We start from the raw sequence: 17,804 nt of genomic DNA, 5'->3' as shown, positions 1-17,804 counted from the left end.
CATCCCATCCCGGCACATAGATCCTAAAATCTTGGAATCTCCTCAGCATTGAGAGTGTCTTTGTTATGTCAATGAGGTGACTTTTGGAAAAGCCCCTAGGTAAGCAAAGGATGGGGCTGGTTGCCAGGGGAACCAACCCTGTGATTAGGGAGTTGGACATTTCAGTCCTACACCGCCAGCCTCCTGGGAGGAGAGAGGGGCTGGAGGTTGAATAAACCGCCAGTAGCCAATAATTTAATCAATCATATAATGAAGCCTCCATAAAAACCCAAAAGGACAGGAAAACACAGAGGTTTGGGGAGAGTAGGACTTGGAGGACATGGAAGTTCTGTGTCCCTTCCCCATACCTTGTCCTGTGCATCTTTGCCATCGGGCTGTTCTTGAATTATGTCCATGGTAATAACCAGTGATCTAATAAGTAAAATGTTTCTCTGACTTTCGTGAGTTAATCTAGCAAATTAATCGAACCCAAAGAGGGGGTCTCCAGTGGGAATCTCCAGCCTATGGCTGGTTGGTCAGAAGCACAGGTGACAACCTGGACTTTCAGTTGGTATCTGAAGTGGGGAGACTGTCTTTAGGACTGAGACCTTCACCTGTGGGTATGATGCTGTCTCCAGGTAGACAGTGTCAGAACTGAACTGCAGGACACCCAGCTGGTCCTACAGCTGGTGTCAGACGATTGCTTGCTGGGATTGGGAGAAACCACAAGCATCACCAGCATGGAAAGGTGTGCTGTTTGCTGGGGTGAGGAAGGCGGAGGTGACTCCAGAGAGGGGGACAGGTACAGGTCAGAGGAGGCCTGAGGGCTTGGACTGTTCACTGCATCCCCTGGAGTCCCTCAGGCCGGGTCGCCTGGCCAGACTGTGCCTTGGGTCGTGCTCAGAGCCTCCCTAAGCAGGATGAGGGGGCTGGTGGGAAGGTCGGGGAAGAGGTGATGAAGGGTCACCGAGGGGAGACGGGGTGGATGGGGAGAGGTACACAGCACCTAATGAGTGGAGGGTCTCGGGAAGGTCTCTCAGCGCCGGCCGGGAAAGGCTTCTTCCATTTTCTCACAGGTAAGCACGTAGCATCTGGTTCAAGGTATGGAGACCAAGGCAAGAGAGAGTAGCTAAAACACCCTCCCAAGTGGTTGCCCGGAAGAAACAGGACAGGACACTGCTAATTTTGTATTGTTTAAGTTTGTGTATGCTGTATCTTTTTGAGTGTAATAATTTTATTGTTTTTATTTTTTTAAATTTCTTTTTAATTTTTATTTTATACTGGAGCGTAATTAACAATGTTGTGTTAGTTTCAGGTGTACAACAAAGTGATTCCGTTATACATGTATCTATTCTTTTTCAAATTCTTTCCCATTCAGGTGATTAGGTAGTATTGAGCAGAGTTCCCTGCTCTATAGTAGATGCTTGTTGGTTATCTATTTTAAATACAGCAGCGTGTGCATGTCAATCCCAGACTCCCAATCTATCCCTCCCCGCCAAGTTGCATCTTAATAAAAAAATTAATATAAAAAAGATGCAAGGCATTTCTAGGGGCTGGTCAATGTATTTTTAAATTAATTAATTATATTAAGACTTTATTTTCGTAGAGCAGTTTTAGGTTTATAGCAAAATTGAAGGGAAGATACAGATTTCCCATGTGCCCCCAGCTCCTACACCTGCACAGCCCTCCCCAGCATCAACACCTCCCACCCAGGTGGTACCCTTGTCACCTGGGATGAACCTGCACTGACACGTCATTATCACCCAGAGTCCAGAGTTCACATTAGGGCTCACTCTTGGTGTTGGACATGGTGTGTTTGGACAAGTGTGTATTGACAAGTATCCGTCATCATAGGGTCATACAGAGTGGTTCCACTGCCCTAAAAATCCCCTGTGCTCCACCTCCCTCACCCCAACCCCTGGCAACCACTGATCTTTTTACTGTCTCCATAGTTCTGCCTTTTCCAGAATGTCCTATAGTTGGAATCGTACCAGCATGCAGCCTTTTCAGATCGAATTCTTTCACTCAGTAATGCATGTAAGTTTCCTCCATGTCTTTCCATGGCTTGATGGCTCCTTTCTCTTTAGTGCTGAATAATATTCCATTGTCTGGATGCAGCACAGTTTATTTATCCATTCGTCTGCTGAGGGACATCTTAACTACTTCCAAGTTTTGGGCACTTATGGATAAAGCTGCTATGAACATCTGTGTGTAGGTTTTTGTGTGGACATATGTTTTCCACTCATTTCGGTAAATACCAAGGGGCGTGATTGCTGCTAAGAGTATGTTTAGTTTTGTAAGAAACTGCCCAACTCTCTTCCAAAGTGGCTGCACCATTTTGCATTCCCACCGGCAGTGAATGAGAGTTCCTGTTCCTCCACATCCTCGCCAGCATTTGGTGTTGTCGATGTCCTGGATCGTGGCCACTCTAAGAGGTGGGTAGTGGTATCTCGCTGTTTTAACTTGTGTTAACTGGTGGCACATGATGTGGAGCATCTTTTCACATGCTTATTTGCTATCTCTGTATCTTATTTGGTGAGGCGGCTGTTAAGGTCTTTGGTCCATTTCTTAATCGGGTTGTTTGTTTTCTTATTGCTGAGTGTTAAAAGTCCACTGTAGGGCTTCACTGGTGGCGCAGTGGTTAAGAATCCGCCTGCCGGGCTTCCCTGGTGGCGCAGTGGTTGAGAGTCCGCCTGACAATGCAGGGGACACGGGTTCGTGCCCCTGTCCGGGAAGATCCCACATGCCATGGAGCGGCTGGGCCCGTGAGCCACGGCCGCTGAGCCTGTGCGTCCAGAGCCTGTGCTCCGCAACGGGAGAGGCCACAACAGTGAGAGGCCCACGTACCGCAAAAAACAAAACAAAACAAAACAAAAAAGAATCCGCCTGCCAAAGCAGGCGACAGGGGCTCGAGCCCTGGTCCGGGAAGATCCCACATGCCGCGGAGCAGCTAAGCCCGTGCACCACAACTACTAAGTCTGCGCTCTGGAGCCCACGAGCCACAACTACTGAAGCCTGCATGCCTAGAGCCCGTGCTCTGCAACAAGAGAGGCCACTGGAATGAGAAGCCTGTGCCCTGCAACGAAGAGTGGCCCCCACTCGCCACAACTAGAGAAAGCCCACGTGCAGCAACGAAGACCCAACGCAGCCAAAAATAAATAAATAAAAATAAAAATTTGAAAAAAAAAGGGTCTGCTGTATATTTTGGTAACAGTCCTTTATCAGATGTGTATTCCCCCCAATCCCCAGTTTCACTGAAAAATAATTGACACACCTCACTGTATAAGTTCAAGGTGTACAGTGTGAAGGCAATTCACATACATTGTGAAATGATGACAATAGGTTAGCATCCATCATCTTGTATAGATACACAGATGTGTCTTTTGCAAATATTTTCTTCCAGTCTGTGGCTTGTCCTCTCATCCTCTTGACAGTTGATGTATTTTTAGCTTTACAAAATCCAGAAAGTATAACAAATAAACAAGGAACGCTTCTGGGAGCAAAGTTCCCAAGATGTAGCAGTTAAAAAAAAAAAAAAAGACTTGATGGCAGGGCTGCAGGGCTGCGAAGGTCTGCACCGAACGAGGCAGCTGGCTCCGATGGCTGGTTTTGGAAGGCTGCTTCCTTCAGAGAAGAGCCCTTGTGCGCCAGCAGTTCCCGGCCACCGGGGAGCCTTAGTTGCCACTGCAGAGGGTCACCGGGTGTCGGGATAGAATCATGCAAGAAGGGAGACATGGTTGGTGGCCCAGTATCTGGAGTGTCTCACTCGTGAGGGTTTAGCCCTAAGCTGCGGGTCCTTGGAACTTGGCTCTGTTGATCCTCATATGGGACGGGGCCTTGGAATCTGTATTCTAAACACCACCACCCCTGCTCCCCAACCCAGACCAGGGATTCTATCAGGCAAACTCAGGAGAAGCTGGCTATACCAACCAGGTGGCCACCTACCCGACAGCATTTGCCCACAGAGAAGGACACAGACGTGGTCTCCAGGGCCCAACCGTGTGGAAAGCTCTGGACCTGCCCCACAGCACAGGCCTGTCTGAGCCGCACTGCCGACCCGCACCCACATCAACGGCAGTCGGTTTACCAAATACACAAAAGAAATATAGTTTATTTAATTTAAAATAGCAAGACTTTGGCCTTGACCCAGACGGTCAGGGTTTGCATTACAATTTTGCACATGCACAAAACCTCCCGCAATGCCATTATGCCGAGACGGGAAGCCTGCAAAAATGTTCTTTTCTTGCTATGGACACAGGCAGAGCTCTGTCTGCACCCTTAACACTGGGCCAAATCATAATCTTTATTAAAAAACAAAAACAGACAGACACAACTCTGAAGCACAAAGAGGCAGAAAGTGTTCAGTAAACCTGAGGAAAAGACCAAGGTTCAGCAAGTGCCTGAGAAGAGCGGGGCTGGGGGCTGAGACGCAGCCCCTGTCCAGGCCGAGGCCACACAGCTGTGCCCGGGGGCTGAGGGTGGATAAACATTAACTACACTGGCCGAGAGAGAGAACCCACGGGCGCCCAGCCACGTGTAAAAGGAACGCGCTTTCGTCTGGCTCTGATCCGAGGTAGGAGACTTTCCTGGGCTTCACCATGGTGCTGTTTGCAACGCTCTGGGCACCAGGACGAGCCCCTCCCCTGCCCGCATGTGTCCGCCACTCGCAGTAACATGTTCACCCATCTGCAGAGACAGGGTGGGGAGCAGAGGGAGGGAAATGGAAATACTCAGCAGCGGCAACTCACAGGTGGAATGAGAACGTGAGGGAGGCCCGGGCACACGGAGATGTTCTTCTCTGAGCCCCGACTCCCTCTGCGGGTGTTTTCCGGCTGCAGCCGGTCTGGGGAAACCCAGGTCTCAGGCCTGTCCTTAGAGGCCATGCCCAGCGGGCATTCATGTTGCACTATCTGAGCCAAGGCCTCTGGGGCCCCCTTCAGAACAAGAGGTATTCGAGCATCATTCCCCCAGGGCCCATACTCTAGCTCAGCCGTGAGTCCCTTCTCTTTTGCAGCAAGGAACTTCCTGAATTTCTGCTCCATTCTAGAAGCTAACGTGAGGCTCTTTACCAGCTAGGCACCCATGATGAGCTGTAACGTCTTTAGGGGAACCCCCGACTCCCCTCACGTGGGCCATTTCTGTAAGGAGACCGCCTTACTGACAAGTAGCTTTCTGTAGGGCAGCCCAGAGCTTTCTTTGAATCCTAAAGGGATGTTTCACCTCTTGCTGATTTTCATAAAACCTTCTTTTAAAAAGGGAACCCAAAAGGAGCGTTTTGGACCTAGTTCTGTAGAGGACTATTACTTTCAGAGTCTCTTCCTATTACAGATTTTGCTTTTGAGAGTAAAAGAGGAATCAACAGTAGGGTGTGGCTTTGGTTTTCATCCAGAACCCTTTTACAGGTTCAGAAAATCAGTTTTGCAGAGTTCTCATGGGCCCCAAGGGAGGGGCACCTATCAGGTTAGTTGTACTTTTCTTCCCCAAGGCCCCGCACGCACAGTGACAGTTACACCTCCCACTCTTAGCCAGTGGCTTCCGCGACTGAACAGAGAAATTGTTTTCTGACCTAAGACGAAAGGGTTGGTGGAAGAGTCATAGGTTATAGAGATACGGATGCTTCTTTTAAATCCGTTTTCTTTTAAATCACCCCATGATGCATGCGTCACTCTCCCCAACCAATCCCCCAAACCTTCACCTTCAGGGAGGAATCAGTATTTGGGTGTTCCCTAACCCTCTGGTCGCCTTTCCTATAAAAAATTAACCTAGGAAGTGAAGGAGCCAGATCCTTCCCCGACTCACCCGTTTCAGTCTTTACAAGAACAGACCCAAGTGACAGTGCGGCGTCTGCGGGGACTTCTGCAGTGGCCTCTTCCTGTCCTGTTCCAGCCCTTGCATTGGAGGAGGGACCTGCATTTTAATTTTAAGTGCCTGGGGGAGACAGGAGTCTGGATCCTGGCCTCTGCTTGAAACGCAAACGCAATCCATATGTCCAGGGCTGGCAGCCCATGGAGAGAATTCAGGAGGCCCCAGGAGACCAGCTGCCCTGCAGCTGTGTGCGGCTGTGCTCATGCTGGTCACCAGGGGGGAACCTCCTGGTGAAAGGTAACTGGCCCTTTCGTTGACCAGCAAAGCCATCCGAGAAAAGCCAGGCTCTCAGGGGAATCTCAACGCCCTGACAAACCAGGAGTCTGCTCTGTGATACCTCAGTGGGGGCCACGTCGCTGGTACCCCCTGACATTTTCTTGAGGATGGGTGCCCAAAGTACATATATCTCTATGTGCTTTTCCCACCGGTGTGGGTCCCTCCAGCTGTAAACAGTGCTGTGTGGTCATGAGGCCGAAGACGCCCGGACCGCCAGGCAACCTGGCAGTGATCAGGTCCCACGGGTTTCCCTGAATCTCAGTGCAGCCCTCATGCTGACGAACTCCCCTTCGTGCAGAAGGATGCGGTGTGAGGGGGTCGTGCTTGAGGGTCGAGGAGGTAGACAAGCTGAGTCTGCGCTGCTCCCCACGGGGCTTGAGCTTCGGCAGCCGAAGGCGGACAGCGCAGCTGACGCCCCGCTCCCTGCAGAGGGGACTCGGCGCCGCCCGCCCCAGGTCGGCAGCACCCACGCACAGAACTAGGGGGGCAGCAGCTCAGGTGCTTGGAAGTTCATCCGCGGCCCGGCTGGGCCCCTGAGACTCGCCCGCCCGTTGTGGAGGGCGCAGAGGCCTTGGGGGGCCCAGCGGGCTCTCGGCGGCAGCGGAAGCCTGAGGGCAGCAGCAGGAGCAGAGGGAGAGGAGACGAGTCCGGACGGTGCGGGTGCAGAGGACGAACGTGATGCAGTTGGCGCCCCCCTGAAAGGTGTTCCCGATCCCCTGGCAGGGAGAAAGGGAGAGGCGTGAGTGCCAGGGCCGGGGCGGGCCTGAGAAGCACACGCAGGGAGGCCGGGAAGTGCTGGGGACCCAGGACCCGGTCCTCCACCCCTGAGGCTTGGTCTGCAGGGGACCCTGTCCACGTGGGCCTTGGGCTGAGCACCGGGCAGGCCTGGACTTGCAGGCGTGTCCCCGGGTCTTCTGGGCTGGGAAGGACTCAGGGTCAGTCAACTCTGCCGGGGCTACTCCTAGGCCACTGGACAGCAACTCAACACCCCCGGGCTGCCCCCGAGCCACGCTGACCTTCCATCTTCTCTCATCAAGGCTCCCTGTGGGGCAGCGAGCAAGGCGAGGTGGGGCAGAGCCCCCGCCTGCCTGCCTGCCGGGGACAGGGATCTGACCCTGCTGACCCCGCGGTCGGCTGGGAGCCGCGAGGGCGGGGCGGGCGGGGGCGGGGCAGACCTACGTGCAGAACCACGAGCACTGGCGTCCGCACTGCCGGGGAGCCACAGAGGGTCAGGACGAACCGCACGGTGCTCCAGATCCGGAGGCAGACGAAGATGAGCGGGATGAGGGCCAGCTTCTTATCCGCCGCGGAGGTGCGGCGCTGGAGCTGGTGCGCCTGGGACACGAGGGGCCGGTACTCGGAGAGAGCCTCATGCTGCGCGAGGAGCACACAAAGCAGACGTGAGCGACGGGGCCCTCCCCCCCACTCCAGCCCCACCGCAGGCTGCCCTCCCACCGGGACGCGGAGGTCGTGAGCCTCGCAGTACCTGAGGCCGGCAGCCCAGGCTCCCACCTCTGCCCGGTCTCCTCCATCCACTGTCTGCTCCACACCCCACGTGGGTGTCTAAAGCACGTCGGAACCTTCTCAGGTCCGAAACACATGCCTGCTCTCGACCCCCAGCCTGCTGCCTGCTTCCCCATCTCAGCTAACGGGAGCTCCGTCCTTCCAGCCGTCCAGGCCCCAAACTTGGGAGTGGCCTTTGGTCCCTCTCTCTGTGCGACAGCTCACGTCCGATCCATAGGTAAGCCCTGCAGGCCCTGCCTTCAAAACAGACCCAGACCTGGACGTCCACTGCCACTGCCACCAGCCCGGTCCAAGCACCACCACCCCTTCTCTGCAGAGTTGCCACTGCTTCTTCACAGGTCTCCCTCTATCTCCCTGACCACCCCACCCCGTCCCCACTGCAGTCTTACTCTCAACACAGAAGCAGCGTGGCTCGTTGAAAACCTAAGTTGGATCAAGCCAGTCTTCCACCCAAAGCTCTTGGTGTCTTCCCATTTCACACGTTCCTTACGATGTCCCCAACCCTAGTCTAGCTCTGACCTCATTCCTGTTACGAACCCGCTGTTTACTCTTCTCCAGACACACGGGCGTCCGTCCGAATGCTCCAAACATGCCAGGCACACCCCACCCCAGGGCCTTTGCACAGGCTGCTCCCTCGAGCTGGAATGCTCTTTCCCAACCGTCTACGTGGCTCACGCCCTCACCCTCTTCAAGTCTTTGCTCCAGTGTTGAATTCTGGATAAGGGCTATCCTGACAACCTACTGAAACTGCAGAGGCGTTTCCCAGGTGGTCCTGTCCCCACCTCCAGCTCTTTATCCTTGTCTGCTTCTCATAGCTCTTCTCCTCCTCCTTCCTGGACGCCATTCACCCTCGTTTATCAGGCCCATCGCTCACGGTCATCCTCCTCCAGAAGGCAAGCCCCCCCTACCCCCCGGCCCTGCTGTGTCCCCCCACCCCGCCGGCCTGCCCCACAGCAGGGGCTCTGCCCGAAGCTGGGATGGGAAGAAAAGGGGAGCAGCCGCCAGCTTTGGTTTCCCTGCTCCTCGGAATGCCCTTCAGGGACAGGAAAGGCAGTTCCAGATCACAACCGAATTTCTAAAAATAGATAAAAAAACACTGCTCCATAACAAAGATGTGTTTTTGAGCCTGGTCCTCTGTGGGGGACACTGAAGGCGCAGGTAAGGAGAAGAGCCACACCCCTTGGCATCTCTGAGCACCCAAGGTGCTGCAGCTCACCTGCTCAGAGCACGTGCTTCCTCCCCGGGGCCTTCAGCACCCAGAGAACGGCACCACCCATCCCCTCCAGGACCACACGGGTGGGCGGGGGAGCTGGGCACTAGCCAGGGCTGCTGATCCGCTCTTCCTCAGGGCAAGGCTCGCCCAGTTCATTTATTTTTAGCTCTCCCTCCTAGCTAGAGGCAGGGAACCACCCGCACATTCTCACCTCCCTGCTCACTAGTATTCCTTTTCTCTGGAAACACCCGCAGAGCTGTAGGAGAGGACCATTCTCACATGGGGGGGGGTCAGCCTCACAGGCAGGACCCCAGGCTTCCTGCCTCCGCTACAGGAAGGGCAGGGAGGCCGACAGACACACGAGGGACTCCCCTGGTGCTCCAGTGGTTAAGAGTCTGGGCAGGAGGGAGAGCTGGCAGTGCCAATTTAAAATCTGGTGGTCAGGGGGACTTCCCTGGCTGTCCAGTGGTTAGGACTCTGTGCTTCCACTGCAGGGGGCACGGGTTCTCAGGGAGCTAAGAGCTCGCATGCCCTGCAGCATGGCCCCCCCAAAAACACACACACACACACATGAAAAGGCAGCTGGGGGAGGGCATGGGGAGGTCCTGGGCAGAGCCTGGTGGGGCTCCTGGGAGCTTTCATCGGGGAGCCCGGAACCTTCCCAGGGCAACGGAAAAGAGGAGGTGAGAAGGGCAGCCCCGGCCCAGGCAGGAGACCAACTAAAAAACCCTAAGTAGACAAAGAGGATCTCAAACCCATCGGTAAGCCCTGCCAGCATCTCTGTCAACGACTCCAAGCTGAGCCAGAAGAGGGTGGCAGGGAGGGGTGAGAATCAGGTGAATTCTGGAGTAAAAAGAGAACCCGAAGTGTGCATCCCACATACAGGGTGGCGATCACGTGTCAGCTGCGAGGAGCACCCTACACACTTGGAAATGACTGCTGAGCCAGCAGCACACCCCAAAGTCAAAAGTTGGGGACATTCTCGCCTACAATTACAGCCTTGAAAACTCAGAGCAAAACAGAAACACAGGCACCACACCAGCAGAATGAGCTTGGAAGTCTATCCCCAGAGCTTTCACGATGTTACTGCTCCAGCCCCGTTTCATCTTCCATCGTAACTACACTTCTCCCCCTCCTGGGAGGGCAGGATCCATGCCTGAGCTCTCATTAGCATTCCCACCGACACACACATTTTGTGCATAGTGGATGCTCAATAAAAACGCACTGAATGAATGGTTGAGCGGATCAACGGATGGGCTAACCTGAGGCTTTTTGGGGTAGCAGTTTGCTTGTGGCTAGGAGAAAGCCCATACTTTATATGTGCGGAACCAGTAGTCCAGAGCAAGGAACAGTTTGGCCAGATCATCAGAGGGAAACCATTCTTTCCTAGAATTTCTGGCCAGAAGTCTAGGAGACTTCAGAGCAGCCCAGCCTATTGATTTATGAATTCCTGACAGCCTGAAAAGTCTACCACTTATAATATTTTAATCATCAAGGAGAAAGAATTGAGTTATTTGTATCGCTGACTGTGAAAGCCTGTGGCCTCCTCTCCCCAGGGGCACGCCAGTTCAATTCTTAGTCGGCTACTGTACATCTTTCATCCAAAATTCCTCTCCAGGTTAAGCGACCGTGGTGATCTGTCCAGGAGGGGGCAATAGAGAGCTGCGGCCCAGAACACAGGCTGAGCCTGCAGCCTCCTCGGCTCCACAGCAGGTCAGTCAGAGTTGGGCGAGTCTGGGGAGCCCCTTAACTTCGGTGAGCCCCCGTTTCCTCATCCACAAACGGAGGATAACAGGACCCGCGCCCGACAGGGCTGCATAATTAGCAAACCAGTCAACCCACGATGCTTATTAATTCAGTGCACGTCACGGCGCCTGAGGCACAGCAAAGCCTCCGTCACTCTGGTCGGTCACCAGTCCCGACCCCTACGGCAGCCAAGCCCGACGCCGGGACACGGTGGCCACACAGAGCTCTGGGCCGGGGCCCCGCGGGGCACCTACCGCTCTATTGATGTGCTTCCGGATGAGGAGGTAGATCACGGGCAGCGTGACGTAGGCGAGCATCTCCCACAGCTTCCCGGTCAGCAGCATCCAGAGCACGCGGTCCTCCGCCTCCAGGTCGATCCAGCACCAGCCCACGGACACGTCCGAGGCGTCGTAGCCGATCTTCCTTAGAGTGACAGCCGCCACGGTGATGACCAGCGGAATCCCCCAGCTGAGGAATAAGGAGCAGACAGGGGGCGGTGAGGTCAGACCCGGCTCCCGGCAAAGCCAGCGAGGGCGGAGGGACCGGGATGCTGTGTCGGCAAGAAGGACGGTGCTCTCCCAAGCATGCAGCAGACAGTGTTCCCGGAGAAAGGAGGGGCGGGCGTCCTCAAACCCCCCCACCCAGCCCTGCTCTGCCCAAGCCCTGCCAAGCCCGGGATGCCCTGGCCTCTCTCCCAAGCCCTTGGAGGCCGGGTTCTATTTCAGAATTGCCAGGCTCCTCGGAGACGGGCGCTGGGACGCCGTGGCATCGGGACGGCCGGCTCCTTCCCGCGCCGAGGGGCCTGTGCACTGGCCCGCAGACACCAGCCCACGCGGACGAGCCTCACCCACACACCCCGCCGACAGGCCCCCCGGCCAGCCTGGGCCCAGGGGTGCACACACTGGTGGCCCGGGGCTGTCTGGGTCCCGTGCACCCACAGCAGGAACCAGAAGAGGGGCCCCGGGCTCCGGGCGGACACATCTCCTCGGTCCTGAGTCCTCCTTGCTCTATGGGAAGGGGCGGGCACTGGCGAGGGTCCAAGGGGGCCCACTAAAGCCCAGAGCCTGGGGCGGGGGCCCCCTCTCAGCGCAGTGCTGGGCTGACTTTTCTAGAGTTCACTGCAATGGCGACACAGCTGGGATTAGGGCTGAGCCCCAAGGCCCCTCCCCAGTGGTCCCCGCACGAGTCTCCTCGCCAAGCCTTTTAAATCAGTCAGGGGGACACACAGAAGCTATGTGGCGGCCCGGCAGGGTGGTTAAGAGCTTGGACTGTGATGCAGCAGGCTGGGTCCGAGTCTCGGCCCTGCCCCACGTGGCTGCAACACATCCGTGTTTTTCTCCACAGAGTGGGGATGATCACGGTGCCTGGAGCAGAGCATCGTTGCTGGTTGTCACGAGAATAAACTCATCAGCGTTACATCCAGCATGCGGGACAGGGTAAGCGTGTCCGCATTTACGACCAATGTTGTCAGTGAGGCTTGTCCCCAGGTCCCAGGATCCGGGCCTGCGGTGTAGCCACCAGGGATGATGAGGCCTGCGCGGTCTCTGCCCCCAGGAGGACACACGGGCCTACGTGGTAGGTCAGCCGCCCAGAGAACAAGCAGTAAGTAAATAGGACAGTGTCATCAGGAAAACGTTTAGTTCAGAAACTGGTTCTGTCTTGAGGGCTCTGTGTAAGGAATATCGGCTCTTTCTGAAAGAAGGTCGTAGAACAATGATGAGGCCACAGTTGCACTTAGTCTGTTACCAAAAGGAGGCTAGAAGGGCTGTGATTTTATAAGGTTCTCCAAATGCTGCAGGACCGGGGACAAGGCAGGGCAGGGATGGCGAGGAAAGGGAGAAAGTCTGCTTCCTGGGCCCAGGAAAGACTTGGTACCTCCTCCCCTCACTGGCCTCTGCAGGAGGGACCAGAGCCTGGGGCGGGCCACTGGGTGCCACCCTCAGCTCTGCTGCCCCGACAGCCCAGCAGAGGCAGAAGCAGCACATCCTCCTTGAAGTCACAAGAGCACGGAAGGGGCCAAAACCCCATAGAAATTAAAGGATGGTGGGGACTTGCCTGGTGGCACAGGGGTTAAGAATCCGCCTGCCAATGCAGCGGACACGGGTTCAAGCCCTGGTCTGGGAAGATCCCACATGCCGCGGAGCAGCTAAGCCCGTGCGCCACAACTACTGAGCCTGCGCTCTAGAGCCCGCGAGCCAGAACTACTGAGCCCATGTGCCGCAACTACTGAAGCCCCGTGCCTAGAGCCTGTGCTCTGCAACGAGAAGCCACCACAGCGAGAAGCCCGTGCACCACAACGAAGAGTAGCCCCTGCTCGCTGCAACTAGAGAAAGCCCGCGAGCAGCAAAGAAGACCAAATGCAGCCAAAAATAAATACATAAAATAAATAAATTTATTAAAAAAACAAGGATTATGAGAAAGGTACCAAGTTACACTTCAAATGGATGGAGTGTGTCTATTTTAAATGTTTGTGCTATGCAAAGTTATTGATCTGGTGAGTTAATATATATTAGTATCAAACCAAAGGGTTACTGTTTTAAAACTCACGCCATCCTGGGATTTTAGGACAACACATGTCAGCTATGAGCTCCACGAGGCGAGGGCCATGTGGATTCACTGCTCTATCTTGGCATCTACACCAGTGCCTGGCACACGACAGGGGCAAAACTAGGACCTGCTGAATGAATGAATGAATGAATGAATGAATGAGTGAACGAATGAAGTTTGAACAAGTGACTGAGACAGCTTTTCCCAATTTACTCTTTAAATATTCACTGCAAGGACTTTACTGAAAGGAGGTGAAAGGCTTTTAAAGGGCTGAACCGGAAATCCTGAAGTTAGAGATGGGAGAGCAGTGCTTAGGGACCAACACCCGGCAGGACTGGAGCGGAGGATTCCCACCCCAGCGGGAAGGGAGAGCACAGGCTTGGCGGGAGGAAGCAGCTTCTTTCCCTCCTCAGCATTCCTACGGCCCCTGGGGACCAGGGCCCCTGGTGACAGCCCCACATTTCACAACTTTAGGTTTGTTGTACAAAAGCTACCCAGTGACGTATTTCCTCTGTGTTACTGGGCTGTGCCTGGAGCTGAATCTGTGATGGAAAATTGCTAGAGGGAAGACCAAATAGACGGCTTTGAAAGGGCTGAGCACGTGGGTTGATCAATCAGAGCTGCTGTTTGAACTCAAGCACAGACAGCAGCTGTGCTGAGGCCAGAAGCTGCCTGGGGAGGTACCTGAGTGGAGGTGGAAGAAAAGGTGACCTCAGAGAGCAGTGGGAATGGAGTGGGAGGGACGGTCTAATAACCCCGCCAGGCAGGCTCCACCAGACTCGTAATTTACAGGTACGGACAATGGTGTGCTGGTGATGTTTTAACATCAGAAAGACATCTACGCACGCGTGTGTGTGTGCGTGCGTGTGTGTGTGTGTACGTACACAAACATAAACTGATTATGAATTTTACTGATCTAAAGGACGCGGGGCACACAATTTGTAAATAATAATAAAATACACAATACTCCTTATCGTACATTCCACATAGCCAACTGATTCTCACAGGAGGCTTCTGTTGAGTTTTGCAGAACTCTGGTATCTGCAGCCAACCTGCGGTCGCGGTCAGCCCATGAGAGTAGTTCCGTGATGAGAAGGTGGCTGACCTTTTCATTTTCCTTAATGACTAAGATGGAAGTGAAATGAGGAAGACCTGGGGGACCAGACGAGAGCTGGGACTTCACTGGGTCGACTTGACGTGAGCAACCTCTCTGTGGATCAGGTAATACTTTTCCAACACTGGAAGAATGTTTCTTCTTTTTTCCTGCCCCTTCTCATCACCTCCCCCTGAAATATGCGGCTTCCCACCTGCCCCGACGTGGCTGCCGCCAGGGCTTAAGTACAGAGACAAGAAACACTTTTGCATTTAATCTTTACTACTAACACTTTCTCTATCACTTTCTTAAATCTACAACAGGGGTCCAGCAAACTAGGGCCCTCAGACCAAATCCAGCCCAATCTGTTATTTATTTATTTATTTTATTTTTTAAATTGGAGTATAGTTGATTTAAAACGTTGTGTTAGTTTCAGGTGTACAGCAAAGTGAATCAGTTATACATATACACATATCCACTCTTTTTTAGGTTCTTTTCCCATATAGGTCATTACAGAGTACTGAGTAGAGGTCCATTAGTTATCGGTCTTATATACAGTCATGCGTATGTGTCCATCCCAAGCTCCTGATTCAGTCTGTTTTTTAAAATAAAGTTTTACTGCATACAGCCACACTCACTGGTTGTATATCATCCATGGCTTCTTCCAAGCTACCAGAGCTGAGCTGAGCAGTGGCATCGGAGATCGCATGGCCCACAGATCTGAAAATACTATCTGGTCCTGTACAGGAAAAGTCTGCTGACGTCTGCTCTACAAATCAACAGAAGTATAATTAGGGGGCTTCCCTGGTGGCACAGTGGTTAAGAATCCGCCTGTCAATGCGGGGGACACGGGTTTGAGCCCTGGTCCAGGAAGATCCCACATGCCGCGGAGCCACTAAGCCCGTGCACCAAAGCTACTGAGCCTGTGCTCTAGAGCCCACGAGCCACAACTACTGAAGCCGGCGCACCTAGAGCCCGTGCTCCGCAGCAAGAGAAGCCACCGCAGTGAGAAGCCTGCGCACCACAACGAAGAATAGCCCCCGCTCACCGCAACTAGAGAAAGCCCAAGCGCAGGAACGAAGACCCAGCACAGCCATAAATAAATAAATAAATAAAATAATTTTTTTAAAAAGTATAATTAGGACCTAAGGAGTTTTGAGTATGTTACTTTTGTTTTTAATGCAATTTATTTAATTGTAAGTTTATATAATTTAATTTTTAACGATGTTCTATCTAACAATCAGCCCACAAAATGTCCTGAAATTTAACAATCGGGTCCCACAAGCCAGCTCCAGGCCACCACTGGACAGAGGATGAAAAGGATAGGGGGCTGAAGCTGCCCTGCCCCAGGCTCTCACCTATAGAGCCAGGAGAAAATCTCTTTGGCAACCTCAATACGCCAAGCTGTTCTCTGGCCAAGTGGCCACCCTGAGTTTTAGGTGGTGTCCAACTCTGGGAGGAACTCTACAAAGACATGTGTGACCTAATTCTCACTTTCCAGAAACGTCTACTGCTAATTTCTGACATGCACCACCTAACAGTTTTTTATCCCTCCAAAAAAATAAAAAGCACCGATCAATCAAAAAACACACAAAATCAGAACAAGTAAGATACAGCTTAACAACAGCACATGAGAAACAGACCCAGGGCTGTAGCTGACTGGGACCCAGAAGGTGTTTGGTCGGAGGGGTTGCCCTGATGCCCAGACGTGCGTGATGGAGAACGGCCAGCAAACTGTCCTGCCTCCGTGTGGACACCTGGGACCCACATTCTAAACCTGAGACTGTGAAGCTGTCACCAGAGCGGGCATGTGAGGGCGTGCTGGGCCTGGAGCTGGGCCTCGAGTACTGGAAGACTCTTGGGGACGTCCTGCTAGCAGAGCAGACTCAGGCGGCTGAAGGAAAGGACAGGCATCCTGCTCAGTCCCAAAGCCAAGGGCTAAACCGGCAGCGTACCCCATCAGGAGAAGGAAGCCATGTGACCACGTGCAGGGGATGCTACGAAAGGCACTGAGGAGGGACATGGTTAAAGCAGGTGACCAATGAGGCTCCTTCTCTCCAAACCTGTGATGCAGGCAGAGAAGAAGCGTGGCTGGGGTCACCTAGATGGAGGGGGCCTGCAGACCACTCTCTGAGCAGAATCCCCCACTTGGAGGGGCACCAAGAGCTGCTCCCAGAGGTGCCCAGGCCCCAGCTCTCACGTGTGTTTGCGTGGAAACCGAGGCCAGACTCCAAGTTGGCTTCCTCCCCCTTCGGAGGCAGTTATAGGCTGAGTATATCCCCTCCTGCCCCCAAATTCCTGTGTTGAAGTCCTAACCCCCAGTACGTCGGGACGTGACGTATCTGGAGACAGGGTCTTTAAAGAGGTGATTAGGTTAAAGTGAGGTCACTGGGTGGGTCCTAATCCAATAGGACAGGTGTCCTTGTAAGAAGAGGAGATTAGGACGCAGGCACTCACTGAGGGACGACCATGTGAGGACACAGGGTGCAGACGGCCGTCTGCAAGCCAAGGAGAGAGGCCTCAGCGGAAACCAACCCTGCCTACACTTGGACCTCCAACTTCCAGCCTCCAGGACCGGGAGAGAAGGGATGTCTGTTGTTTAAGCACCCCACCCAGTCTGCAGGCTTTGTTAGGGCTGCCACAGCAGATGAGGGCAGGTGGTCTCTACCAACTCTGGGGGAGAGACATGCCAGGGCAGGGGATGGCAGCCCAGCCCTGGGACACCCCCTGACACCCAGACCAGCAGAGCTGGGGGCCCTCAGCAGGCTTAGGGGAGGGGTAAACTGACAAACGCCCTGCAGACTGGTCATGAGCTTGGCTTTTGGAACTCAACATTCACTTTGTTCTTCAGTCGCCCCATGAGAAGTTGAAGCACCGTGGGATCAGGCGGTCGGTGAGCAGGCCGCGTCCCACACCTGGATTCCGTGGCATTTGTCAGACGACCACGAGAGGCGGCCGGTGCCCCTGAGAGCAAGGCTCTGGCTTTCCTTCAGAGTTCCCGGTCTGCCCAGCTGGGGATCTTCTGAAACAACCTGTCCCACCAGTCAGGGAGGGGGACACCTGCGGTGACAGAGCCGCTTTCACAGTCAGGGCTGGGAACACCCTTCCCCCTCCGCACCAAGGGCTCAAGGTCTGCTCAATCCACCGCTGGATTCCTGCACACCTCCCTCCCCCCAAACCTCACCCTTCCTACAGATCTCTGGTGCGGGGTGGCACCTGATGGGAAGGCCACAAGAGGGTCTTCTCCCCCAAACAGCAGAGCCTGGTCCATGTGCCTGGGGCCTATGGAAGGCCTTGAATGTGACCATGACCCCAAGATGCTCTGAGAACGAAACTATCCGGCAACCATGTGCCAGTTTTGAAAGCTCTTGGGAGCAGGACAGAGCCGGGCCCGGGCCGGAGGGATGCAGCTGCAGGGGGCACAGCCTGGTGCAAGGAATCCAGGCCCGAGGAGGCCGCCCGGAGGTTTCTGCCCCAGCAATGGGCTCTTATTGTTATGGGTGGGGCAGGGGGCAGGACGTGGGAGCTCAGGGTGTCAGCCACCGGCCAGGCCACTGCGAG

The 17,804-nt window shown here is 54.3% G+C and overlaps 1 protein-coding gene across 1 annotated transcript in view; it reads right to left on the bottom strand.

Annotated features, from left to right (window-relative positions):
• LOC309972947 (solute carrier family 2, facilitated glucose transporter member 5) overlaps positions 1-10,947 on the bottom strand; it is a gene marked incomplete at both ends in the record, with an annotated part of 46,528 nt that extends 35,581 nt beyond the window's left edge. The window contains one exon of the mRNA XM_082856842.1: positions 10,858-10,947. Within this exon, the coding sequence (XP_082712968.1) occupies positions 10,858-10,947 (90 nt within the window). The remainder of the gene's footprint in view (positions 1-10,857) is intronic.
• Positions 10,948-17,804: the final 6,857 nt, after the last annotated feature.

This window comes from Leucopleurus acutus, assembly GCF_964270905.1.
Source record: "Leucopleurus acutus genome assembly, chromosome: 2".
Classification (NCBI taxonomy): domain Eukaryota; kingdom Metazoa; phylum Chordata; class Mammalia; order Artiodactyla; family Delphinidae; genus Leucopleurus; species Leucopleurus acutus.
Note: the sequence above shows the minus strand (reverse complement) of the source record. Positions and strands in the feature narration are given on the sequence as shown.